The sequence below is a fragment of the Rhopilema esculentum genome, chromosome 12, assembly GCF_057945365.1.
Source record: "Rhopilema esculentum isolate cy_ngs chromosome 12, ASM5794536v1, whole genome shotgun sequence".
In the NCBI taxonomy this organism is placed as follows: domain Eukaryota; kingdom Metazoa; phylum Cnidaria; class Scyphozoa; order Rhizostomeae; family Rhizostomatidae; genus Rhopilema; species Rhopilema esculentum.
The window spans coordinates 11263620-11290139 of NC_142826.1; the positions used below are offsets into that span (position 1 = coordinate 11263620).

Sequence of the window (26520 nt, forward strand, 5' to 3'; positions counted from 1 at the left end):
GTCTGCTGTGTCATTGTTTCCTTTTGACTCGAGAAAACATAATACATCTTCAAGGCAAGATACACTCACATTTTTGATAAGAAACAAAGGTCGATGTTGAGTACTCCAGCTTCTTAATGTTCTGGAAATTTCAATACTTATTGTTTCTTAAGAGTTTCTTAATCATGATGTCATGAATGATGTTATGAAACGTTCGTGGCCTCTTTTATCACGTCAAGAGATTCGCTTCCGTTCTGATGCTGTATTTGGGTGTGGGAAGTATATTTTTATTCCTTATGTCTCAAGCGCTAGGCCAACAGGGCAATAATGTTCTTGGATTTTACAAAATTTCGTTGCTCTCAGTTTTATCACGATTTAATTGTTTCTTAATTTTTTTGCTTCGAGAACTGAAGTTTCTTATTTTTTTTCTGACTGTCCAGTACTCGTTTCTTATAGCCAGTTTCATATAAAAAATTGAGCGTATTGCCTCATGATACAAATGGCCGTATCAACGGGGTGGAATTATAAAGAATCCGGCTGTTTGGGATCGCAAATATGACCGCTGGCCGTATTGACGGGAGTCCGCATAAACGGGGTTTTTTATGAGACTATGTATGGCCGTTTTTCCGGGCCAAACAAATGTGGCCGTAATAACGAGGTGGCCGTATTAACGAAATGGCCGTAAGGCGGGGTTCCACTGTACCTTTTTCGAAATGACCTTGCACTAATAACTTCACTTCAACTCATTCAAGGCTTGAAAAAGGTCACGAAAAGCCGTTTAGTGAGCGCTAAGCAAAGCTTTGTTAACAAAGATTCCCGGGCTTAGCCCCAGATCTTCTCGAATATAGTGAAGCACTCAGATTCTAGTAACTACGTAAAAAAGAAGGCACATCAGTTTACTTTCAGATCGTACCGATTACTTCACAATAGGGTAAACAAAGTTGTTGGCAAAACTGTCGAGTCATTTAATGAATTAAAAAGCTTACTACCATTGAAACTGAGAAAACCCTTAGGAAAAAAATTTCACTCCTTCTTCCATTGTATCATCCCCAACGATCAGTTGTGCTTTTCCTCTTCTCTCTAATACCTGCAGTGCTTTTTTCAGAACAAACATGTCGATTCCTTTGAATTCTAAAAAAAGATATTACCGTGTGAATTATCGGAAAAGTGCATGAAAAAAAATTGGGGAAAGTACTTCATAATAAAGAAATTGTTGGGATAATTTTGCTGTTTGTACCAGATCGTTAATGTAAGGAAAAAAGGAAAAATGATAGAAAGTAAGATAGAAGGGAATGGACAGTAGCTCTAGGTCAGCTCTAGGTCAACAAAAAGGCAATTTTAAACTGGCGACCATTTAGATTGGAAATATGGGTGTGATTATCAGATGGTTGTTTTCTAAATCAATCTGTTGATAAACATAATATGTTGTTCTGTATTTGATGATTTTCTGGGCTGATATTTTTGCATTTGGATGTTATTAACGTTTAACAGAAAGCAACAAAAAAGTGACTGCCTAGAATAATGATAAAGCATGTTATAACGACTGTCTATTCAACCGTTATTCAGAATACAAAAATTGGCGAAAAGAATGGCCTAAGTGATTAAAGCTGCAATCTAAATGAAAAAGAGGCAAAGGAGCAACTTAATTGTTTTCATCGGTATTATCAAGTAGGCCACTTTCGTTATCTTTTAGCATTGTTTTCTTTTGGTATATTCGGCACCCCTAAACAACGCTTATTTAAATAATGACACTCCACATCTTGCTTTTGTTGCAAAAGACCAAATTATATGATGTATTTTTCATAAAGGTATTGCCAATTTATACGAAACAATGCCATATTTAATTGTTGCAGGAAAGGACAATATCGCTTTTATAAGCTTCTTCAAATAGGAATTGGCATAGTCGGACATTGTCCGAAAATATGATACTCCTGTTATACACTGAAAATATGACACTCCTGTAAGAGACTGCAAATATGACACTCCTGTGACACACTGTGCATAATTTCTTACTATGTGAACTTGTCTGACGAGACGATGCCAAACTAGGAAACATTCTCACACATGCGATAACGCTATAGAAATGTCTAAAAACCGTCTAACATGCGTTTAATTCGATTTTTCGTATGACATGTGAACAAACGAGAAAAAATTTGGCGGGTTTGAGTGTAGCATTTAAAGCGATGAAATATCATGACCACGTGAAAATTGTACCAGCAAACATTGAATACTTTATTCAAAGAGAATTAATGTTCCTGTTGCGTGTTTAAGCCTGGTTTCCATATGATCGCAAAAAACGCAAGAAACGCACTTCCATCCTTGCGATTTCTGCGATTCGTTATTTGACTTTGGGTGCGCCAAAATTAAAATGGCGGGAATCAACCAGCAATTTCTACTGCAATCGAGCTTGTTTATTATTATTGCATTGTTGAAAAGAGTGAAAATACGTCGTGGAAGAAAAAAACATGATGGTTTTGGGTGAGAAAATTTCTTCAGAGGAGAGAAGAACTTGGCGCATTTCACACACTAACAAAGGATCTGAGGATTCACGATCGGGAGTACTTTTTCAGGTAGGCCTAATTTTTCAGGTTGGAATGATGTAACCTCGGTGCCTGTTAGTTTTTACCTCTTCAGGCAGTTTCTTGAACTTTTTCTTAAAGGCCCGGCTTTTCTTATTATAAAGGCAGTCGTACTGTTGTATTTTTTCTATTAAAGCAAGGTCTTCTTCTGTTGCAAAAGCCATCTTGAAAGTTCGATGAAAATAAATGGATGCGAGGCTTGGTAATACATCCCGGATGATAAACTGACGCAAGGATCGCCAAGTTGTTAACAAGCGGTTTCCATTAGAAAAACCATCGACGCAAAGATCGCAAGAATCGCAGACGCAAAGATCGCAAGAATCGCAGAGATAGAAAATTTCTCAAACGCAAGAATCACAAGAATCGCAAGAATCGCAACAGACGGAAAAGGGCAGTTTCCATTAATACGCAAGGATCGCAAGGATTGCAAGGATCGCAAGTCACAAATTTCAGCGATCCTTGCGTTTCTTGCGTTTTGCGATCATATGGAAACCAGGCTTTAGATCACATGTTCTGTTAAGTCCTGTTGAACGCTTTTTATGGCAATGTGTTTGTCTCTCAACATGTAGTGTGACGCTCGTATTGTCCTGTTAATTAGCTTTTGTTTATGTTATTAGGTTATTAGTATGTGTTGATCACGTTATAAGTTAAGCCCTGTCCACACTACACAAACTAACCCAGGTTCGCCCCAGGTTTTAGCTAACCCAGGTTAGATTTTGCAGTGTGGACACAACTAACCTGGGTTCGCCCTGGGTTAGTTTAACCCATCTCCAGAGGTGGGTTCGACCTAGGTCGAACCCAGGTTAGTGTTCTAAATTTCTAGTGTGGACACAAAACCTGGGGCGAACCTGGGTTAGTTTTTTTAACGCATGCGCATATTTGAATATGTTTTCATTTTGCGCGCCGAAAAATAAAAATACGTTACATGCAAACACCAGGCAAGATAAAGAAACTTGCAAAAAAGATCGTGGATCACTATGGAGCCGCGAAGAAGTTCCCAGCTTCATAAGTATCTGGAGAGACGAAAAGATTCAAGAACAGTTGGATGAAAAACTGTACAAGGAAAAAACATGTTTACTACATCCAGATAAGTGAAAAAAAAAACAACTAAAACAGTCTTATCAGAAAGTTAAAGACAACAACAACTTGTCAGGAAGAGGGAGGAAAACATTTGAATAAACTGCAACTTCGGCAACTTCCATCTTGATCGTGTTTATGTAAAATTTGTTTTGTGTCGTTGTTTTGTTGTTGTTGTAATTTAACTACGCATGCGTAGCGTCAGCTAACCTGGGTTCGCCCCGACTTTGTGTCCACATTACAAAACATGAAAATCAAGTGTGGACAAAACAGGGTTCGCCCCAGGTTAAATTTAACCTGGGGCGAACCTGGGTTAGTTTGTGTAGTGTGGACAGGGCTTTAGTCTTTCTATTGAAGCATTAGAGACAACACCAAAGAAGTAGTATCTTTTGTGCGTTACTTATTGAGGGCCTAGACCCTTTGGCCTGGCCCGTCGCTCCACCAAAAAGCTGGTTATTAACGGGCAATTCACCGTCATAACAAGAAACGGGCAATTCACCCTGATCGTTACATATCGAAGAAAACAGAGTACAAACCGTCATTTCCGACTCCTTCTTCACTAGTTAGTTCATAAAGGGTGCAGACTGTGTCATCCAAACCATTAGTTTTCACCTATTAAGGCAAAAAGACTGCTAGTGATAAAGGCTCAAAAAACAGGGACAAGAGAAATAATTTTAACTGACCAGTCCATATGCATCAACCAGAGTAGACCCAGAAAATGAAAGAATATAAAAACCATAGGACTTGTCTTTGCTTTTCAAATCTTATAAAACCGAAAAACAAGGGTTGTGATAAAAGCTCAAGAGCAGAGGCAAGCAAAAGGAATTTCACTTTGGACTTTAGTTTTTTCGAAGGGATGTGTTGGATTGCCGGTGATGTGTCGCATGCCCTTAATGTTACACCCAACCACGCCCAGTAGTTTCAGGAATGTAACACAAAATATAGAGCAGGGAAAATCCTAAAGTTATCAATGTGAATATAGAATATTAAATACTAATGTGAATAAGGTAACGGGACTCGAGCCAACGTTCTCAGAAAATACCCTTCTGACCGGCCTCAGAGCTCCCCGCTCACAAATTGAATGCTTAGATACGATAAACAGTTTTCTTAACTGCAAAGGAATCATGCAGCGTTATCGCGTCTTGTTGCTATGGCCACAGCGTATATTGTCAACAGTCCAGTCAATCTTAAAATATCTAATTACAGCAAGCCTACATAAAGCATTGCATCAGCGCTAAAAGTAAACACAAAACATTAAAACGAGCCATTTAAACATTTTTTATTCATTAATTCTTCATTTAACAGGGTAAAGTAACCAAATAAAACATAGATGGTTTTCAAAACTGCCATGTAAAAAAGAAAAATATTAATCGCTAAAATAAAAAATATAAGAGTAAAAATAGTTTTGCAATAAAACAATGACCGGCAAGAATTAAAAATGGTCCCTTAATGTTCTGGACTTTTCAAGACGGGTTTCAATTTGCTCCAAGGTTTCCAATTAATTTTGATTTAGCAATAAGGTCATCCCATAATTCCCCTGTTCGTAGATACAAGACACAAATTTGTCTATGAATATTCAAAATCTTTATTCTTTGAAAATGTCTGTCATTGTTGTTTAAAAACATGGGTTTTACCACTACACGGTACTCAACATTACATGGTTTTATGCTGATCAAATGAAATTTCATCAGAGTTAATTTCACGAGGGATGTTGTAGAATTTGATTTCACTAGGGGTTCTTATTTTAGCTTATTGGTATTACTCTCATTTGGGTGTCAATTATCATGCTTCAGTTTGGTAATTACGTCCTTAGGTGCTTCTTTGATGCCATTGGAAATTGGGCTTCTGCACGAAAGTCTTGGTCCCTTGACTCAAATGGGTGTATTTAATTGTTTTGGGTCGGGATTATCGTGCTTATTTCGTAGGCTGTTCCTTCGCCGTTCTTTTCTCCCGTCCCTCCCTCCCTATTTAATATCAAGCGTAGTGTGTTTCTTCAAATCCTTGTTTATTCTTTTGTATTAGGCTAGGGTCTGTCTACATCACAGAATTATTTTGCAAGTTCTTGTTATTTTTCGTTTAGAAAAGACTAGGCTCTCAATTCCGTCGTGTTTTCTCTACCCCTCGTATATCTTAGGTATCTAAAGTTCTGGGAAGGGAATGGACAAGAAAAGTTCACTTTTCCCCACCATAGAGCCGATGCACCAGTCCTACATTAGATAAACTTTAAGCTGCTTATACTTGAGACTATAAAGCTATAGCAAAGGTTAGGTTTTTTGCATGGGTTTGGTGAGGCAACTTGTGCCGATGCACCAACGGCCAAACGTTGCTTCCTCTGGTGAGGGAATGTAGCCTCAAGACCTGATTTGATGAGGGATGTGGCAACGTCTTCTGAGGGAGCTTTTTTATTTAAATTGTTGGAATGCATTTGTTGATGTTTTTTCTCTGAGTAAGAATTTAACTCATGCAGCTGGGGTGTTGAAACAAATGCAAAAAACCTTTAGCAAAATGCATAGGGGCAATTTCAAGCCCCACTTCCAGTACTCTTGTTCGGTGAGGGACTGCTGTGGGGGGGGGGGGGGGGGTTAACCAGGCTGTAGACCCTACAGAAGTTGCATAATAAAGGCTGTAAAAATTGTCAGAAAAAGTAGGTCCGATACGTGGCACAAATTGCTGAATGGTGTGGTAGCTCATTACTTTTCGAACATGTTTGTCGAAAATTCTAACCGAAATGCCAGAAGGCTGAGAAATACTGAAACTGATCTTTCACCACCAACTATTAATCGACGAAATGCATTGTCCTAAAGCGAGCCTTTGCTTTGAAACCAACTTGAACCGATGTTAAATAGACACCGTACTTTACCACTTTCAAGGAATGATTCATAAATTCCCTACAATGTTAAAGCTAAGTTCTTTCAATATGATGATTTTTAAATTGTAAGAAACGGTTGCCACGGCTCTTTGAAAAGCATTTCTGATGAACTCGAGGGCGTACCTTAACAATTAAAAATGAAAAGAATTGAATGAAGAAGTACAAGTATAGAAGGCATGAGTTGAAATGAACAAAACAATTTTGTAAACGTGAATTTTGTAAAGTGGAGTCACCGGCTGAATGGCATGCACGATTGAAGCATGCACGATTGAAGCATGCACGATTGAAGCATTCACGATTGAGGCATGCGAGATTGAGGCATGCACGATTGAGGCATGCGCGAGTGATGCATGCGCGAGTGATGCATGTATGATTGGGATCAATTATTAGAAAAGTAGCCATCTCAAACAATAATATCTTTCTCTTGATATCACTTTGTGTCATTCTTTGTTGTAAGCGAGGCTAGATTTTCTATTGTGGCAACCTTCTCAGTTGTGGCTTGGACAAAAAATGTGTTCTGCTTGAAGCTCGGGGGGAGGAGAGCATATTGTAAAATATCATATGCATGTTTCAATTGGTATCTTGTAAAATATTTCAATATTGGGGTCCACCCCTACTTAGTCTAAAAGTTATCGAGAAAAAGTTATCGAGAAAAAGTCAATATTTCCTCAATAACATTTAGTTTTTCGTTCACAACTGGATTCAATTTGTTGACATCGTGTTTGTCACTTTTTTTCGGGGAAATTTTGTGTTACATCTCTTTTGCTTACATTCACTAGCCTTGTGTCCTTTTTTTTACAAAATAAGAAGTAATCGGTCTAGCTGTCTAAAATTAACTTTCATAACAGTGGTTTGTCAACTGTCTTCGTAAGTGCGTAATGACACATTGAATTATTGAAATGAATGTTGCTTATCCTTTTGTGTAACCAATGTATTGAATGCATTAAAACTGGCTTCAAGTCCTTTTAAAACCATTGCAATAAGGGTAGAAGCACCAATTACTTCATCAGAGCTTTAAAGTGCTGCTGCTGCAGTTTCTGCACGAATTACATCATCTGTTCTAGTTACCTCTCCTTTCTTGCTGAGGGTGGCTAGCTGAGTATACAGAGCAATTATCTTTGGTTTACTTCAAATCACGTAGTGCTCTCTCAATACTTCTACTCAGTTCTCGGTATGGAATTATATGATATGGACCTTAGAAAACCCGAATAAAAAATGAGATTGGTGAGTACACTTTTGTGTCAGGAACACTAGTTACTAAGAATTTTTGGGTTTGCCTTGAAAGCCTCTTTGCACAGCAAATTCTTAATTTATAAGAACCAGTAAATTGAGGTTCAGACTAGCTGTTCTTAACTTTTCCAAAACTTTGAGGCTGGGTTGTTCTTAATTTGCTCATAAAATATTAGGGTGTAAGCAGTGCAATCGCTAGCTATCGTGGCCAGGATCTTTTGCCAAAAAATGTGTGAGACATATTTTATTTACTAACAATTTGAAAATACACCGACAAAACCTCTCTAGATGGCAAAACGTTTTTGAGATGGAAATTTTGGAGGGGGTTTCACAACTTTGTTTAAAATAATAATTGACTGTACCTGAGCCAATGTCTGTTCTTAATTTGTTCTCAACTTTAGACCAATTTTCAGGCTCGTGTTCTTTATAAACTTGCTCCAAAAAGACTCTATTGTCAAAATCTCACAATGGGAAAAATCTATTGGAGCAATTGTCCTCCTCCTTTATATAAACAAAGGCTTGTCCCTGCAGCTAATTTCCTTTTAAATAGGCTATGAGGAGTTCCGATGCAAATTGGAAGGTAGGGGGTCCAAGGGCAAAAGAAAGACCCATAACAAAAGATTTTGCAAAAAGCTCTATTGTCTTGCAAAAAAGGACGGGACATGGCGTCATTAGCACCTTGTCGTGGGAGTCCTGGTTGCTTGACTGCTTTTTTTCTGAATGCTACATCTTTTCTTACGAAATGGCCACTATCTGGAGCAAATCTCTGGAAACCCTTTCTAATTTGGGATTCCAAAGTATTGACAAAATAGATTTGAACCTCAAAGCGCCGCCATTGTTGATTATATAGTTAAAAAAGGAGTTACCCAAGCATTAATGACATCAGCCCACTCTTCTGGCGTTCTCCAGTAAACGAAGCATCTGTTTTTCGTTTTGGAATCTTCCCATTCAAGGTTACCTAAAAAATTTATCAGTATCATAATCGAAATTACAACGAACAATGAATAGCTGGAATTTAACTTTAATGAATCAAAGTGCATTACCTCCATAAAAATGAAAAAATGGTTCGAACAGTTTTTGATGTTATTTTTCGCCGCAATGAAGTTTTAACGGCACCTGTCCAACGTTTGTGACCCCAATGTTTCAGCGTCGAGGTCATATGGTCAAGGTGCACAAAACAAATAACTTTAGCGCCTTATCAGGGTTTCTAATTATTGTTGTTGGGAAATTTCCGTTCTTCACAACGTTATGCTACTCTTGCCACGAAGAAACATGCATCCATTGTGCAATTCCAGTTTGCAAAATATGCTGGATTCCAGATCTGGATAAGGAAACAAGAGGCTGAGTTTCAGGCGTATCTGTTGCAATCAATAGTTGCAGAACCAAATTTAAAGGTAATTTCCAAGAGCACTAAAATTCTGGCCATGCACTCGTTGTTGTGGATTTGAATTCGATCAAGTGACAGTTCTGGAAGATATTGTAATGCTGTCATTCAATTCGTCATTTGTTTTCTGTATATCGGTATTGACAACGAAATCAAGCTTTTCTAAAGTGATCAGATGGTTTTATGGTTTAGATACTGAAGTTGTTTCGATCTTCTTGAAAGTCCCGGATTATTCCATTACCCTTCAAGTATTCCGTTTGCTGAAAGGCAATTACACGGCATTGCCAAGATCTGGCACTGAGGGTGCACGTCCAGCATCATTGAACACTGAAACACATGCCCACCGATTCTCCGGCATGTTGGCTTAGCCTTGCTTACCTGGCTATCGGTTGTCGTACCATCCCCTATCATGGTTGTTGCAAATATTGGCAGCAATGTGTGTGCAAATTGCAAATACTTATCCATGTATGTCTTCCGTACTTCTTCTCCAGTGTTTGTACATGTTGGTAGCATATGGTCACCATGCTTATGTAATTTGGCAACATCTGGATATCTTTAATTTGCTCTTCCTTGGCTGCCAACGTTTTTGAAACATGAATTTTTTAATATCTTGTGTCTCCTTCTTTAACATGCCCAATCTTTATCAGTGTCAGCCTTTATTACAAATCTAACCCTCGCTTTGATCTTCTTCTATCAATTTAGTGTATGCCCCTAGTTCCGCTTGTTTAAGTTCAGGTTATGTTGTATCTTGCTTTTCAGCAGCTTTATTTTTTTCTTCTTGCCATTCTTCTCATATTTTCAACCAACACAGCCTCGCTTGGGCAAGTATGACTACACAAGTTGATTCTTCAGTGTTTTTTCTTTGCCTCTCTGAAGAGTTAAATCCAAGAAGCTCCGGTAACAATTCTAAATATTGTCAAGTCTAATTCTCTATTAAAAATGGATCAAAAAGCACCGATTAAGATATCAGTGTGGTGCTGTTGTTATATTAGTTATGATAGCAATCCTTTTTTTAAAAGGTCAAAAACTAACTCTTGTCAAACTCTACATGGGTAGCTTCAAGTATTCATCGCGTAGAAGAAGAGGAAGAAGTCTCCGGGAAAATGTCATTTTCTAGAGGAAACAACGGAAAACTGGCAATATGTAGGTGTGATTTACTTGACTTTGATTCTTGCGACCAAAAAGAGGAAGGGGTTAGGAGGGGGGGGGGGGGGGGGTGGATGGATTGGATTGTTGGCATAAATCATGAGACTGAGGAAATGCCGAGATACTATTTTCCCGGCAAAATTAAAATTTGAAGGAAATTTTTTTTACTGCAATGTTGGCCTTAACTAAAAAATTCGTTTGTTTAACTGGTCTTTCTTTTAATCGTCCTACTGTTATTGCGAGGCCCTCTAGACAAAAGTCAAGTCAGGTGCATTAGATAACAAGGAAAAAGCTAAAAGTGTTTGCAAAACTATGACTTGATGAAACCAACTCTTACGTTGCTCTTCAAGAAGACTAAATCAGACAGATGAATATGAGTATTATATATTCACCTCGTGTTTCTAGTTTCTATTGAGCATATATTTTAGCTTTCCTTTCCAAGTGGCGTACATTGGCGGGTGTGTTACTCTTGTAAAAGTACTTTTACTGTCATTTGAAGCTTTTGGAGTTTTTTGCTCAAGCATCATATTGGCGTCTTTTTATAGAGGATTTGTGCTACAAGAAGCTCAGAGATCCCAAACGAATAATGGCGGAAATCGTGCATAGGTCCATTCTTTGCGAAGTGAAAATAAGAACCAGTCCAACGCTGTAGGCCAATTGGTCCATCATAATACATCTACAACAGTTAATAATAGGCTTTTAAATGATATACTATATTTTTTGCTGAATTATAGACTGATTTTCTAGAATCAGAATTCGCAATGTTTGCTTCCTTTGGTGTCTCTCGCGTGGCACTCTTTACTCATTTGTGACGCATTGAAAATTTAATCCTAATACTGCATAAGCAATTCTTTCTCAAAAATGCACTGTAAAAATTCTACTTCAATTTTAATTAAATTCTTATTCTGTTTTAAAGCAAGCAAAATCTACGCATACATTATTGACTGTTTCTTTCTTTCTCAATTTAGTTCAGAGAATCATGCAAAGAGAATCAGAGGATCATATTCCACATTGCTTTGACAGAAATGAACTGCACTTCTATCTGCAATCAACAGATTATCATTGACATTGTAAAGTTTACTACACTTTGAAATTATAACATCTAATCAAACACAAAATGGTCGACGCTTTGTTCAATTAGTTGTTCTTGAGAGCATTAGTTCCAAATTCCCTCGGTCATTCTTCACAGTAAAGACAACAACACATTACTCGGTAGCTCCATTTTCATGCTTGCTCTTAGAAGCGTGGTTGTGGATATAGGATCTGCAACCCCGTATGCAATTTCTATGCACAAGACCGATGAAACTGACGATGATAATGTCTTTTTGGAAAGCAAAGTGTTTGGTTAAAAAACTTTCACTTTTTGTTAGTTTATGCAATTTAGTTGGCTTTTTAGCAGTATTTTTGCAAACACTTTGGCAACGGTTCTTTTTTGTACATTCGTGACAAGTTTTCCCTGTGTTAGGAAACAGGTGTTTACGTGAATGTCGGTAAGAATAGAGTTTTTTAATTGTTAAAATCACAAAATCTTACTTTAGAAATTTTGAAATTGGCACTCATAACCTGAGGAAGCATCATGAAAAACCTCCAAACGCGGAACATCAGTTAATTTTGTTACAATTTGGCGGATATTGCCACATCAGCACAGGATCCTCCAAAAAAATAAAGTAACTTGTTAGCAAACTTCAAATCTTTTATTGGTCATATAATACCCGATGTATAACATATTTAACTGAATTTGTATATTAATATGATCTATTGAACTGATTTTGTGCAAAATTTACTGGCATGGTGCTCCGATACATCTAATATGCGGAAAAGATTAGCATATATTCGAATGTTGTAGCCGGTCTTGCTCTAGATGTGCTTTTCGACGGGACTTTTTTTTGAACGGCACGGCAACCAGAGACTATTTTATTCAAGGATCAGTATCGTGACATTCGTTGGTTTGAGCAAGCTCACGTTGTCTTGTATGGTATTCTGTCAAATTATCTACTTCCTTCTGGTTGTATCTTTGGAAATCCAAATTTTTCTTTGGCAGGAATTGCTTGATCAACTGATCAGTTGCTTTCTTAAAGCATCAGGGTCTCCTGCATCGCTAAGGGTTTGGAAAATTGGATAGATTTAATTCCCCAAGAAGTATTCTTTGTCGCCTTCCTTCTTCGATGTCCATTGATGCCAATGCTCAAGATATTCCTTTCATCTCTGGCCCGTATTTGGTGAGGCGTGTTGGCCGAAAGGCGTTGTAACCTCCGAAAGGTGATACAAAAAAGTCCAACTTGCGATATATATATATATGTATATACACATATTAATTCAGATTCATGTGTGTATACTTCCACATATATCAGCAACTAAATATCGAGCTCATGTTTCGAAGCGATTTCTCAAAATGTCTGTCAACGCATTGGCTGACGGGAGCAAGGACTAAGCACCACCCTTTCCCAGGACTCGATCATTTCAACTCGATCATTTCAACTCGATCGTTGAAGCTGTAGGCCTAATAATCGTGGAGAGATATACAGTTTCTAACAATCGCAAGTAAAAAAAGGTAAGAGACAACGATGATCATATGTAATATTTAGCTAAATCCCGATAAATCTCTTCCAGGTATCGTATTCACATGAATAAGTCACGTGTTTACAACACTAGGAAAAAAGGTTCCAATTTTGATAAATGATTTACAAATTGTTGGATTCATATCATCCGCAGCCCTTGACTTCGCACATTTTGGGAATTACCAAAGGAATGAATAAAAAACTGACAGATAATGTATATAATATGCAGGGAATATTTCTATTGAAGTAAAGATAGAAGAGGCTCTTACCTTGATCTTTCAGACGCTCCATAATTGAATTAATGCCCTCAGTCTGCAGCCGTCCTTAAATCAGGCTAAGGAATTTGCGGTAAAAACGGTAAAGTTGAGTTCTATCTTTTTGATAATGTAAAAGTTTTGTTGTAAATTTTGGTTGCATTTAGTTTGGCTTCTATGCATTTTGTAATAAACTTCTAGTTTCTGTATTGCTTTTTTAAAAACAAACAAACAGGAAATGACTAGCGTTAATTAACCAAGCACTTTAGGCTGCACCAACCTGAAATTAAGCAATTATTTTTTATGCTTTTTTATTCATTTAGGAATATTCTCAAATCAATCTTAATTGCAATTCTCTCCAAATTTCGTTTGCATTTTCTCTTCAAATTCTCTTTGCATTCTCTCTTCCAATTTCTATTTTATTTTCTCTTTGAATTTCCTGTGTATTTTCTCTTCCAATTTCCATTTTATTTTCTCTTCCAATTTTCTTTGTAATTTTTCATTCAATTTCTGTTTTATTTTCTTTTCATATTTCCTTTGCATTCTCTCTTCCAACTTCTATTTTATTTTCTCTTCCAATTTCCTTTGCATTCTCTCTTCCAACTTTTATTTTATTATCTCTTCAAGTTTCCTTTGCATTTTCTCTTCCAACTTCTATTCTATTTTATCTTCAAATTTCCTTTGCATTCTCTCTTCCAACTTCTATTTTATTTTCTCTTCCAATTTCCTTTGCGTTTTCTTTTCCAACTTCGATTTTATTTTCTCTTCCAATTTCCACTTTATTTTCTTTTCTAATTTCCTTTGAACTTTCTTCTTCCGATTTACTTTGCATTCTCTTCTCCATTTTCTGTTTATTTGTTTTTCTATTTCCTTTGCCTTTCCTCTTCCAATTTCTAACTTACTTTCCTTTCCCACCTTTTTTGCCTTATTTCCTTCCATTTCATTTGCATTTTTGTAATCTATGAGTTTATGTGAGTTCCGTTATCTATGAGTTTACATGCCAGTGTGATTCTGGCTACGTAGAACGCACTACCCAAATATTGGAGGGTAGAATAAAACAGCATGTTCCTTCTAGTATTAGAAACAAAACTCATCCCCAAAGAGAACAGTCACCTCGGTCTTGCAGATCTAAAACTACAACTAAAACATACGATTCTGCTATCTAGCAGCATTTACTGGAAAACCCAGATTGTGTAAAAAATAACAATGGCAACATGTTTCGGATTATTGGTAAAGCCCGATCGTCGATCCATCTAGCAGTTCTGGAATCTATCTACATAAGCACGAAAAACCCGCTTTTGCGTAGACAAAAGAGGTTCGTTTTCACCTTGGGACTCCACTGGTAACATTCTCAATAGGCAAACGGCACTGGTTGGACAACCTATACAGTCATGTGCTCACGTATCTTATTGGCCAATTTCGATCCACAACTGGGTATATATATTTTCTAACGTAGAGTTTTCAATCTATTTTCTGAAGTTTTATACTCTGAAGAGTGTCAGACGAAAAAGCTTTAGTATACTCAAATATTTGCTACTTTCAAAGCTAGTTTTTGCATCTTCGTCTCACATTTCTTTCGCAATATCCCTTCCCATTTCTTTCCCATTTCTTTTGTATTTCCTCTTCCCATGTACTTTGCATTCTGTCCTCCCACTTTTTTTGCATTTTTGCGTGGATGCTTCATCCACTTGGATATTTAATTACAAGTCTACGATAGGAGGTGCTCTCTCCTCGATTAGACTATCTACTGAGAAATCTCCTCCTTTGGAATTCCCCCAACATATGAAATCTGTATGTAGGGAATTCCTTAAATTAAGGAATTCCCTACATACAGATTTCATATGTTCTCTTACTTTAATTTTTGATGCTTATCGTTTGTTTTATATCTGTATCATTGTATTTGATGTATTTTGTATTGGAACTTGTATGTTCTGTGAATTCAAAAATGAAAACTGAAACGATTCTCTTCTATTACCATTGCTCAGCAGAGGCAATTGGAAACTCGTTTGAACTCAACTTAACTCAGTTCAACTGCGCAGAAAATCGAGATCCACCATCGTCAGCCGTCTAAAGTATTTTGTGAGGGGTTGTCTCAAAGGGAACAGAACACAGATGATAACAGACCGTCGCTGCTTCCTACACAGTCGCTTTACGATTTATTGGAAACCAGGCTTTCAAACATATCATCATGGAGTAATGCCGAAGAGTTTCAATAGTAAAACTAGGCCTAATTTTAATTTGACAAGTAGGGGACACAAAGGTTTAACCTAACTGAAAGTACAAAATTTATTAAAAAATATAACGAGAGACTTAAAGAAGATTATATTTCTTGATGGATACTGTTAATTGCTTTGTTCCAGAAAAGAGAGCTGCTCTGGGCATCACCGATATCTATTTTGTAGATGGAGTGATATTTACAATACTGAAGCAGCAAGGAACACCAGTCCTCCAACTGTTTAGTACGTGTGTCTGTATTTGGTTGGATCCTAAAAAGGAAACAGTGGGATAAATCAGTTCAAGTTATCAGCGACGTCCTTTTATATTCTAGCCCACTTTATGTAACATATTTCACATTACTGGCCTTCATTGCCAAGCACTGTTATGAAAAAAGAACAACATAATATGTTAACATAAGCTTCTCCATCACACCCCATTTTTGCTTACTTTTTATCTGCTTCCCGTTTCTTACAAAACAAAACACTTTTAAACATTAAGTGATTACTTTCTGGGCCGTTTATACGGAGAGAAAGACTGAGATTTATTTTGCTATCACTTAATACGATTCTTGTTTTGAGTCTTTTTCTGAATCAGTTCATTCAAAGCCATATTTACAATGATAGGCAGTATGCATAACATCATTATGCAAATCTTCAAATATCCTGTCGATATTGTTCCAAATCATGTCACCTACAGTATAAACCCGGCCACCTTCGCTGATTCCTCAGTCAGGTAAGTCAGCAAAGCGTTGTTTATTATTTTTGAGCAACGTACCCTGCAGATGTCGTCTCTTGCTGGCCATGGCATACCTTTTTGCAGATTGAGGCAACAGTTAGTGTTTGCCTTTAAACGGAATTTGCAGACTAAAACGGGCTGCTAGATTTTGGATTACATCTTCAAGCCTATTAAAGGAGGAACTTCTGAAGTTGCAAAAAATACCATATGGCGGACAAACCAAAATCCCCTACATGTTTACAGAGCCTGGCAAGATTCTAAGAGATTTGAGATTTTTCCAACAACATCCGTCTGAAAGGTAATCTAGTACTTTGAGATATGGTTGCTTAAACTTCACATACTCTGTAGTTATTTCCTAAACTTTCTAGAAAAATGGAGTATAACGATTTGTGTCATCTGAAAAAGCACAAAGAGACATCTACTCAACTTGATTAGAAACATCTTTATGATAGAAGGTAAATTGGTGCAATACTATAAAAATGAGTGATGAGAACGTTGTCACTTAAAAAATGGATCAAGCTGGTATGTAAATAATCTACCCTTCAATGTATAGCCATTATATTGGAAAAGGCTTTGGGTAAAATGAAAGAGACAAATCAATATACTGTATCTTTTTCATTGTAAGTGTTTTCCAACAAATGGGGAACTTAAAAAATGTAGACTTATGCAAGATTTCCAGCCAAGCAAATGGCAACAATTATTAAAAAAGGGCTTATCATAACTTAACATAACAGGGGAAGCTGGGAATAGAAAAACTGTTATTAATCCAGCCAATAAGTAGCAGAAATTATTGAAGGAGTGGGGACTTGCCCACCTCCAAAAATGGTTTTTTTCAGAGACTCTGGGCTTTCAAACCCCTGATAATTTGTCAGAAACTTTTAAACCCTTGATATTCTGATAGGTCTGTGTGTAGTCTGTTATCTTGGTGGAAAATTAATATAGATTCTGCAACATAGGTATACCAGTTGTTTTGAAAGCCAGAAAAAAAACATAAAAACCACAAACCAGAATTCAACACATGGCACACAGACCTGATGTCAAATATTGCAGTTCTCCTGCCAAAAATATTTCAGTAACCTATATTAGAAGTTGATTTCTTTCAAGGGAAAGGGGCTGCTTTAACATTGAATTCTAAGGGCACAAATGACCTTTGAGGCTTCTGGACTGTTTTATTGATGCCGCCCAGCAGCATTTATTTGGTCAAGATGCTTTTAGGAAAAGCTTTCTAATGATGGACCATCCTGACTAGGGTAATTATAATCAGACTGTAAATAATTCCTTTAAAAACCCTTGATAAATTTCCCATCTTCAAACTTCGGTTCACAAGGCACTGCCATAGAATTGAGTATTTCTTCCTTCATCATTCCAAATCATGGGAATATGTTGTCAGACTGGCAGGGATGATCTTTAGTTGAAGAAATCTTTGGGGAATGTCTTTTTCGGGCCTTGCAAGGAGAGATGCTTGAGCTAGAAAGTTCCAGGAGCTTGATTCATTGAACATCTAGCATGTTTATGCTGTCTAAAAACTAAATGCAAAAAAACCAAATTTTGTCATTGATGATATTCAATCAAGCACCTAGAAAGTTGAAGATGCACAGTTTGTCAAGCACCTGCCTTTTGCACCCCAAAGAACCTTGGCCTTCTTTTGCTTTTAAGCGTAAAGAAGTTAATATCTTAGACCTTCTAGTTCAAAGTTTCCAACAACCTGAAAAATACCAAAGCACACAATTTGTTTCTTGGTAGGTAATCTCATGAAGTAAGCAGATGAGCAGTCAATGTCACAGAGTATGTTATTAGAACTGAAAGGCTAATAATATTTAAGGAAGAACCAGAGGCTCTAATCCCTGTTTTCCATGATGGATGCATCACATTGCAAACAAAATTGTGATTCACGTTATTAGAGACACCAACCTAATAACAGGAAAATTTCACTAGGGCCATTGTTGACTTTTTCAAAGGAAGATTCAAGCCAACAGAATTTCAGAAATGAAGGCCATTGACATATGACATCCAAATCACCAAGAGTGCATTCCATGGACTTTGGCCAAAAAGTCTTTGGCATACACGCAAGTTCTCTTTTGGTGTTTGGTGTGCAAACCAATAAAACACCTTTTATTTGTGTTAAAGTCAATAGTAGGTGTGCTAAAATGAAAATCTATTTTAAATTTATCTATTTTGAATTAGAAACTTGATGTAAAACAAGCAATCTACTGTAATGATGTAAAACACATTACATAGTTAACATGAGAAAAAGTGAACTAAATACTCATACTACCACATTCTCTATTAATCAGTTTTCTTTGTCTGGCATACAGTTTTATTAACTGCTCATATTTTCAGCCCTAAAAAACTCCTTCATGGAACTTCATTATTTTACATTTGTCGGATGACCTCCAGGAATCTGGCAGCCGCTATTTGCACTGGAACTCACTAAGATAATTTTGCAACAAAATATCTTCGAGAACAGGAGGAAATCTCAAGAAAATTCTAAAAGAGTTTGTCTTTGGTCTTAGAAGATTTAATTTCTTCAATTTTTTATAAAAACCAGTTGTTTTCAATTACATCAGGCCTTTGACTTTGACGGGGTTATTGAAAGACCATGATGTTATTTGTTTTTGAAATTTTGGTCACAATTGCAACATAGCTAGGTTTATTGTCTTGCTTAAAAAAAGGTTTTTGCAAATAATCATTACTTGTATCTGTGCTTGCCTGGGGGCTTTCCACATATAATTGGACAAAATATTCAGCATTTATTGACTTCGTACACAACATCAGCTTGCAGACACCATTAGGCCCAACCAATAGTTGGCCTGCCCTGGCCTACCATTTTTTTAATTCTAGTCAGCATTCTTAACTTGTTGTTCTTGTAAATAACATTTGTTGAAGACTTCCTGCAACCAAACTTTCTTGCAGTTTTAGCAAACAAATGAAATGCTAGACCCAATTTTCTATTGTTTCTCTTTATCTTTCTCGTCATTTTTGTGTTTTTGACATTGAAACTAAAACATTGATATTTTCCATTTCTCCCTGACATTTTGTCACTTTTCTAGCATAGAGAGGTAGGAAATAAATTGAATTTGTTAGGAATCCCGTTTTTGCTGACGCCATTTCTAGAATCCTGCCAAAACAGCAAGATTTGTTTAATCAATATTAGAATGCAATATAGTTTTGGAGCTGCCATTTTGTTATTCATCGTCCTAATACTTTTGTCACATAAGTGTAGCTTACGCTGGAGATATCTGGCATAGACTAACAGTTTTCCATATGTCTTTCTATTTTTCATTGGCATATATCCGGCATGAGCTTCACATGGATGACAGGCTAATGTCTTATACTTGGGCAGTGTTAAAAAGTAAAAATTGTTTGTTATGATTTCATGATTTTTATCGCATTTATCTTAATCATTAGTTTCATTGTGATTCATGATTTGCTGATTTGCTATGCTGAGGTCTTATACTTGGGCAGTGTTTAAAAGTAAAAATTGTTTGTTATGATTTCATGATTTTCATCGCATTTATCTTTATCTTTTTAGTTTCATTGTGATTCATGATTTTTAGAACGATTTTCAACAAAAGGGCATTTTATATATTGTGCCAACATTCGGGGAAACCTAAGACACTAGAAGGAAATTTTCCAATTATCTTACATGTTAAAAGATCCTTTTTGTAATGAAAACTCTGGCTACACTGCAGTTTAGTGACCCACTTTTTTGTTTCCTGGTCAGAAGTTGAATTGAATCACTACTACCTAGCAACAATGATGCAAGCAACAGCGAGAATGAAGATTTGAAGATATTTGTTCATAACTGGATATGGAGTAAAATTAATAAATTTAATGATGAATTAACAGGGGTTTGGGGGCGGTAGCAAGACAGCAAAAAAAAGTTAAAGAGCAAAGTCATCCAGACTGACTTTGAAACTGATATTTAGCGGCAATCGTACAAGAGTGAATCTTTAACTGGCTGAACTTCTGTACTTGAGCTTTTGATTGTTTCAGAAACCAGGCTAGATTGAAAGGTTCATAATTCAATTCAACTTCCGACCAGAAAACAAAAAAGTGGGTCACTAAAGTGCAATCGTCTCAAAACTTTTACCAAAAAAGAGCCAATAATAGGAAATATTCAAATAATCCAGTATGGATTCCATGGCAGCTGCACTCCCAATAAATTTTTATAGATTTACAAGTGCACTCTTGCACACTTGAATTTGGGCATTGTATTGGCATGGTTTCGGGTGTGGGTCAAAATAAATTTTTTTTTCAAATATGGCAAAATGACTTTAATTCTAAATTTGTTTGCAACTTGGATTGGAAAAAGTGTTCGATCCTCTTGAGATCAGGGCTACCAAAAAGTTTCAGACCTGTTTTAACTGTCCTCTCAAAGAGTGAGGTACAGTCATGGTAAAAAAGAGGGAGGTACAGTCATGGTTGCAATTGCATTTTGGCTACTAAAACTGGAATTTTAGGGCGCAAAAGTGTGAGTGGACTTCAGTTGTATTCTAGCTCTTTTAAAGGCCAACATGGAATTGTAGATAAGCATGTTGAGAGCTTATTTGCAGGAAAAACGGGGTTCTTCTCTACGAGTTTGATATGTTCTTTGAAAATTGCCATTTGGGCAGTGAAATGCATAGGAACAACAGCGGCAGCTTGTAAATTTGTGGTAAAATCGTGGCAGCTACCCAACATAATTCTTAAATGAGACTTTTTCTACAATTTTAGAAATGCAAAAGAAAAATCGACTTTCATTTTTTAAAATGGCACCCTTTCTTTTTTCAAGTATTTTACTAGCTGCTACCCTGTAATAATGTATTTCTTCTGTCCAATTATTTCATTAATGTTCAAATATCCATGAAGTTTCAAAAAATTTAAAAATGTCATTTTGACCATTCTGATCAGAAATCAATTTTGATTTTCTCAATTTTGACCATTTTTGAAACATGGTACCTAGTTCTATGAGGGTAGCTTACCCTAGCCCCTGAAAACAAAGAAAACCCCCATATCTCCTTATTAGTAATACGTATGGTTCTGAAAATGCCATAAATGGACTCAGCACCATCGAAAACCTATGGGTAGACATAATGTGTGATAGTGTATCTGATAAGCTTCAAATTTCAATTCAGACAATCACTGCCAAAATTACTTGGAACACCTAACACTTTGCACTGTGCTATTCCATTTTTCATTTGTTTTCTTGAATACTACCACTTCCACTCCCCTTTCCCTTCAAAACAATGTTGAAAGTATAGAAAAATATCAAACAATTCACAAGAAAATAAAAGTTGGAAGTGGAACAGATTATTCCTGTTGTGGACTAAGTTTGCTAATATATATATTTAGGCCTATGTAAACGAGGATATGACATGCACGAACTAGGCCTACGGCGCCTGATGATAAGGCAGGCAATGCTCATATTGCAAGAAAAGTGATGAAACAAACTGCATGGTTCTAATATTATTTTGTTGCTGTGCTGATAATTGGCAAACCCAAAGAATTCCATGCTTTGATAATGGCTAGTGGACTTGCATGCTAAATTTCCATAATATGTAGCTTGAAATATTCAGAATGAATGTCTCTAGAACTTGTTGTTAGTAGAAGAAACACAAATGATTCATTGTTGTTGCTCGTTAGAGACATGCTTTGCATGTTTGAGATACAATAAGGCATGAAATTAGTGTTGTCTTAGCCTTTTCAATCTTTATCTTATAATGTGTAAGTTGAGAGTATTGAGATTGTTTCAGAGGAGAACTCTTTATTTTCTGTTTATAATCTGTTTTGCCAAATTAAGAATAATTAATTTAAAAGAAATGAGGTGTAGCATGAACATTGACTAGAGGAGATTAATTTTTTATTTGTAAAAATAACACTATTTGTACTTGTAAGTACAATAGTTCTAAGTAAGGAATTAGGAAAGGGTCATCAAAAGTGAATTTATCTTGTCATGTATCAGAGCAAAACAATTTAGACATTTTATATAATGATGTGAGAATCAATTCTAATCGTGTTGTGTTATCTAAAAAAGCCTTCCTTCAGTATCTGACAGTTTAATCAGATGAATCAAACTGCTCTTAAAATAGTAAATATGAATAAATTGAATGTCAGAGTTTAAAAGCAAGTTAACATTTAAAACAAGTTAAAATTTTAATTTCAGATTTTAAAAACATGTTTAGCACCTAAAGCCAAGGCATTCTTCAAAACATGTCTCAAGAAAGGTCTCAAAATTATTTTTTTGCAAATTACTAAAAGTTTTATGCCCTGTGAAGTCTTTTCTGGGTATTTTCACAATAGCTAAAAACACTTTTCTCAAGGGAACTGATCTAACCTTAACTTAACTTTGGTTACCTTGCTGTGGTGCCGAAAACCCTGTTTATTTTTTTGCCCAAGTGCATGACCAACTCTCCACAGCTGGCTTTGCCACTGGGAAGGTGATAGAGTAAAATCATCTGGGCTCCAAAGTACTAGTGTTAATGGAAGAGCAAACCACCACAGTTTTGTCACCGTTCTAATTTTGCATGGAACAATGTAAATGGTGTCACTGTGAAGTTGAAAAGAAATGGTGAAGTTGAAAAAAAATGGTGTCACTGTGAAGCCCCCTTGCGAGCCAAGCAAGCAGAAAATTTTTTCGAAATCTGAGGCTGGATCTTAATTTGTTCTTAAATTAGGAGGGTGTAGGAAGTGCTATTGCTAGCTTTTTCGCTCTAAGGAGGTGTTCAGGCCTCATTTGCCAACAAAGTGAGTGAGACAGCCTTAATTTGCTGACAAATTTGAATATTCACCGAAAAAGCACCCACACATCGCTGATTTTGAGAAAAACGTTGTTGAAATTTGCATTTTGCACAGGGACGAAAATAAGTTGCTAATTTTGGAGGGGCGTGGAAGGATGAAAATTCCAACTTTAAGTGAGAAATTTTTGATGCGACCAGTAAATCTACTGTACCCACCAAATTGATATTTGTAAATGGCCCGAACACCATAGTTCTTTTTTCTTTACAATTACCAAAACCTTACTCAACAATTAGCCTAAAGCAAAAAAGCCTAAATCTCTAAATTTTGATTACCATGAAACAAAAATTTAAACTAACTGTAAGAAGTAAAGCAACATTCAAGCAAAACCAGTCTTAGATATACTTAATGATTAGTAGTATTCTTTCAGATCAATTGATCAATTTTATCTAAATTGATCAATTGATCAATTGATGCAGATCTATGTATCTAAAATACATTTTTTTTCACGATATAAACGCACCCAGAATTTGAGCCTTTTATTTTTGTTCTTGATCGAAGAAAACTACTAACACTTTTCAGATGACCAAATGCCTTTTCGTTCTTTACAATTGAAATGATGATTTGAGAGCAAACTTGTGCATATGCCTGATTCGAAAGATGAAACACTCTTCTTTGATCAAATACTTCTACTGCAATTTTGCAATGTATTCTTGCTTCACAGCAGTTTTGTCATAGGACTTTATGATAATGAGTCAAGGACGTTAACAAATAACAGGGGGAGATTAGCATAAACCCGTTTTTTATAAGAAGCGTTGAGAATTTTTAGTACTGAAAGATTCTCAATCTTTTAATTGAATTAACTACTCGTAGTTTCTTAAAAAACTCCCACTCTAATATTTTCTGATCAATGCGGGTATTATTATTCCAAACTGTAAAGTTTCAAGTTTCTTATCCGGAAATTCACCTTGCCTGTTTTAATTTGATTTGACTCCCGTCAGAAAGAAAGCAAACGGGGCAATTGTGCAATTTGGATCCAGTGGAGACGGGATTCACAATAGATAACGATTAATGGATAAGTCAGATTCAGCCTGTGAATTTTGATGTTTAGAATTTTTACATTTGAAATAAAAAACTTTTTAAAATATAAAATTCATAAGTTTGGACTTATGAAAAAAATTTCAAGTCAACCGTTAAGTTCTCCAACTGTAACTGGATTTTCCAAACTTTGGGGGGGGGCGTTACGCCCCCCCCACGCCCCCCTATTATTTACGTGCCTGATTTTGCAGAAGCTCAGCCTCAGCTTGTTCTTAATTTGTTCTTAATTTTTTACCAGTTTTGAGGCTCGTGTTCTTATAAAATTGTTCTTATAAAAAAAGAGTGTACATGCAAGAATGATTTTTGTAGTCATTCACTTGCAATTGTTTAAAACGCTTTATTTTGTTGTTAGCTTGAGTTCCAGACCCAAAACTAAAAGTATTGGGTCAAATGTGCACTTTTATCACAAATGCACTCTTGCACTTCTGGCTAATAGCTTGTGCACTCCCGAGATCTCGTCGAAAACTGCCATGAAATACAGACAGACCAAGAAGCGATCAAAGCTTTGTAACAGCTTTCCTCTGTTAATATTCATATATGTATGAGAAAGGTTGTATTGCTTCAAAGAGCGCATTCCAGCGAACTGAAAGCACCTAGATTCAACAATTTTTTAACCCTTCTGTAGTGGCAGCAATGATGCTGCCTCAGGTAAGAAGCAAATAGTTTACTTGTCCCAATATGCAGTATATATAGGGTTTGAAGTATATAGGGTTAATAAATAGTATATAGGGTTTGAAGGCCGGAAAGAATAGTGTTTCGATTTTCGTAAATTTTTGTCTATTTTTCAAAACTCACGTGAAAAATGGCGGGAAAGAATACTGCCACGGCCATTCGAAGCCTGACTCCATCATGTCACTGTGAATCCATCAATTACGGATCCAAAATGTGAATAACAATGACAGCACCAGCTCACAGCTAACACAGGCTCACAGGCGACATTCGTTTTCGACCTAGTGCGCAAAATCTCGCGCAAGTTAGCCAACCTCGTTCAATTTTTGCGGTCGCTGTGAAGCTGTCAGTCGGGTGTCAGGGGTGTCAGGACGAAAGATAAATAGGCCGTAAGCTGTGACCAAAAAAGGTGCTCCAAAATCAATTTTCGTTGCCCGCACCCGGGCACAACTTCACCAAACATGCATCTCGTGAGATACGGGGGTCAATAATTTCTAGGTTTTATGACGTCATCAATACAGTCAAATTATTTAAAAAAACATTTTTCGACACAGAAACTGCTCTCACCAGCTAGATCACTTTAAGTTAGTATACAAACGTGCAACTTAGAGCATTGTCAAACGCTTCGTGTCTGAGGAGATGCCTTTTAACGGTTGATGACGTCATCACCACATCATCATGTATTATGGTCAAAACCATCTGTTTTTGTAGTTTACACCGTAGTTAACAGCATGAACGAGCTTACAGTTGGTAAATGCGAGTAAGCTTGTTCATACTGTACAGGTTATTCTCGTACAGTGCTGAGGAGAGGGGGAGGGGGGGTCAGGGGGGTCACTGACCCGGGGGCCCATAAATAATAACTCAATTGAACAAAATTTCTAAGTAATAATCCAGCCTCCCCATCAACATTAACAAAACATAATATTAGAGACAATAATGACAAAAGGTCCATGAAGTCTTGAAGAAATTTTTGTTAAGAATTTCTCATCTTTGTTGGCTAGGGCTAAAGAAGTTAAAAAGTATCTGAATGTTACGAAATGCGATTGCAGGGTACATACAGGACAATATGTATGTCATACAGATTTACAATATGGCGTTCGCATCTATTTGCTACAGTGTGTCGGTTGTGGTCCAATTTAGTTAACGAATTGAGCGTTTTTCATTTTCTAAACTCTGAGAATTTCTAAGAAAATTTCATTTTCATGCATTATGGTGCTAAGATATCAGTTATGCTCAAATTATATCAAACAGCGGATCAGGTATGGTAAGTATGATATTTGATGCGTACATTGTATATCGATTGTATTTAAGAAGTGCAAGGTTGAATGAAGCAGTGCGATATGGAAGGAAATAGAATAAACAGTTGCCTAAAGTATTAAATGAACTTGTGATAAATTATATCTCTTCCATTAAATATCCCTAAGTCTTGCGCCTAACCCACTTATTTTTTATCAGTTATTTAAACGTATCATCTTGTACCTGTTATTTTCTATTTCTTTCTAATTCACAGGAGGGGTGAGAACCATGGGTTTTCCGACAAAAATCTAACAAGCTTCTATAATTTTCTCATAAATTTCAACATAACATAACGACATCAGAACTGAAAAGAAGATCATTTGATATATTGAATATTCTTATGTTTATTTAGATACAAATTTTCTCCCATCTAAACATAACATTTAGATAAACATAGACAACCACTTGAAATTTTTGAAAAGAGCAGAGGTTTTCCGAAAAAATAGCAGTTTAGCTCTACAGTGGTGTTTTTGCTCCTTCTGACCCCCTCTATCTACACCAGTGCCACCGGCGCAGTTTAGCCACCATGGCAATTTTAGCAACCAAAATAGCCACCCTAGCAGTTTAAGCAACCATAATTTTCAAAAATTTCTGGGGAGCATTCTCCATACCTCCTAGAAGCGTCTGCCTTAGGCATGCCTTATAATTTAATTTTTGTCCTGACCCGGGGCCCATAAATTCTCTCCGCGGCCCTGTTCTCGTATACAGGTTT

General features: G+C 36.5%; 1 protein-coding gene across 1 annotated transcript; it reads right to left on the minus strand.

The window, feature by feature from the left end:
- Positions 1-874: 874 nt before the first annotated feature.
- LOC135681339 (vacuolar protein-sorting-associated protein 25) lies at positions 875-24697 on the minus strand (the record flags this gene model as incomplete). Its single annotated transcript, XM_065195764.2, is given in 6 exon segments — positions 875-1110; positions 4172-4247; positions 8601-8692; positions 13092-13145; positions 15417-15562; positions 24639-24697. Coding segments are annotated over 6 exon segments (546 nt in total). The 3' UTR covers positions 875-988.
- Positions 24698-26520: the final 1823 nt, after the last annotated feature.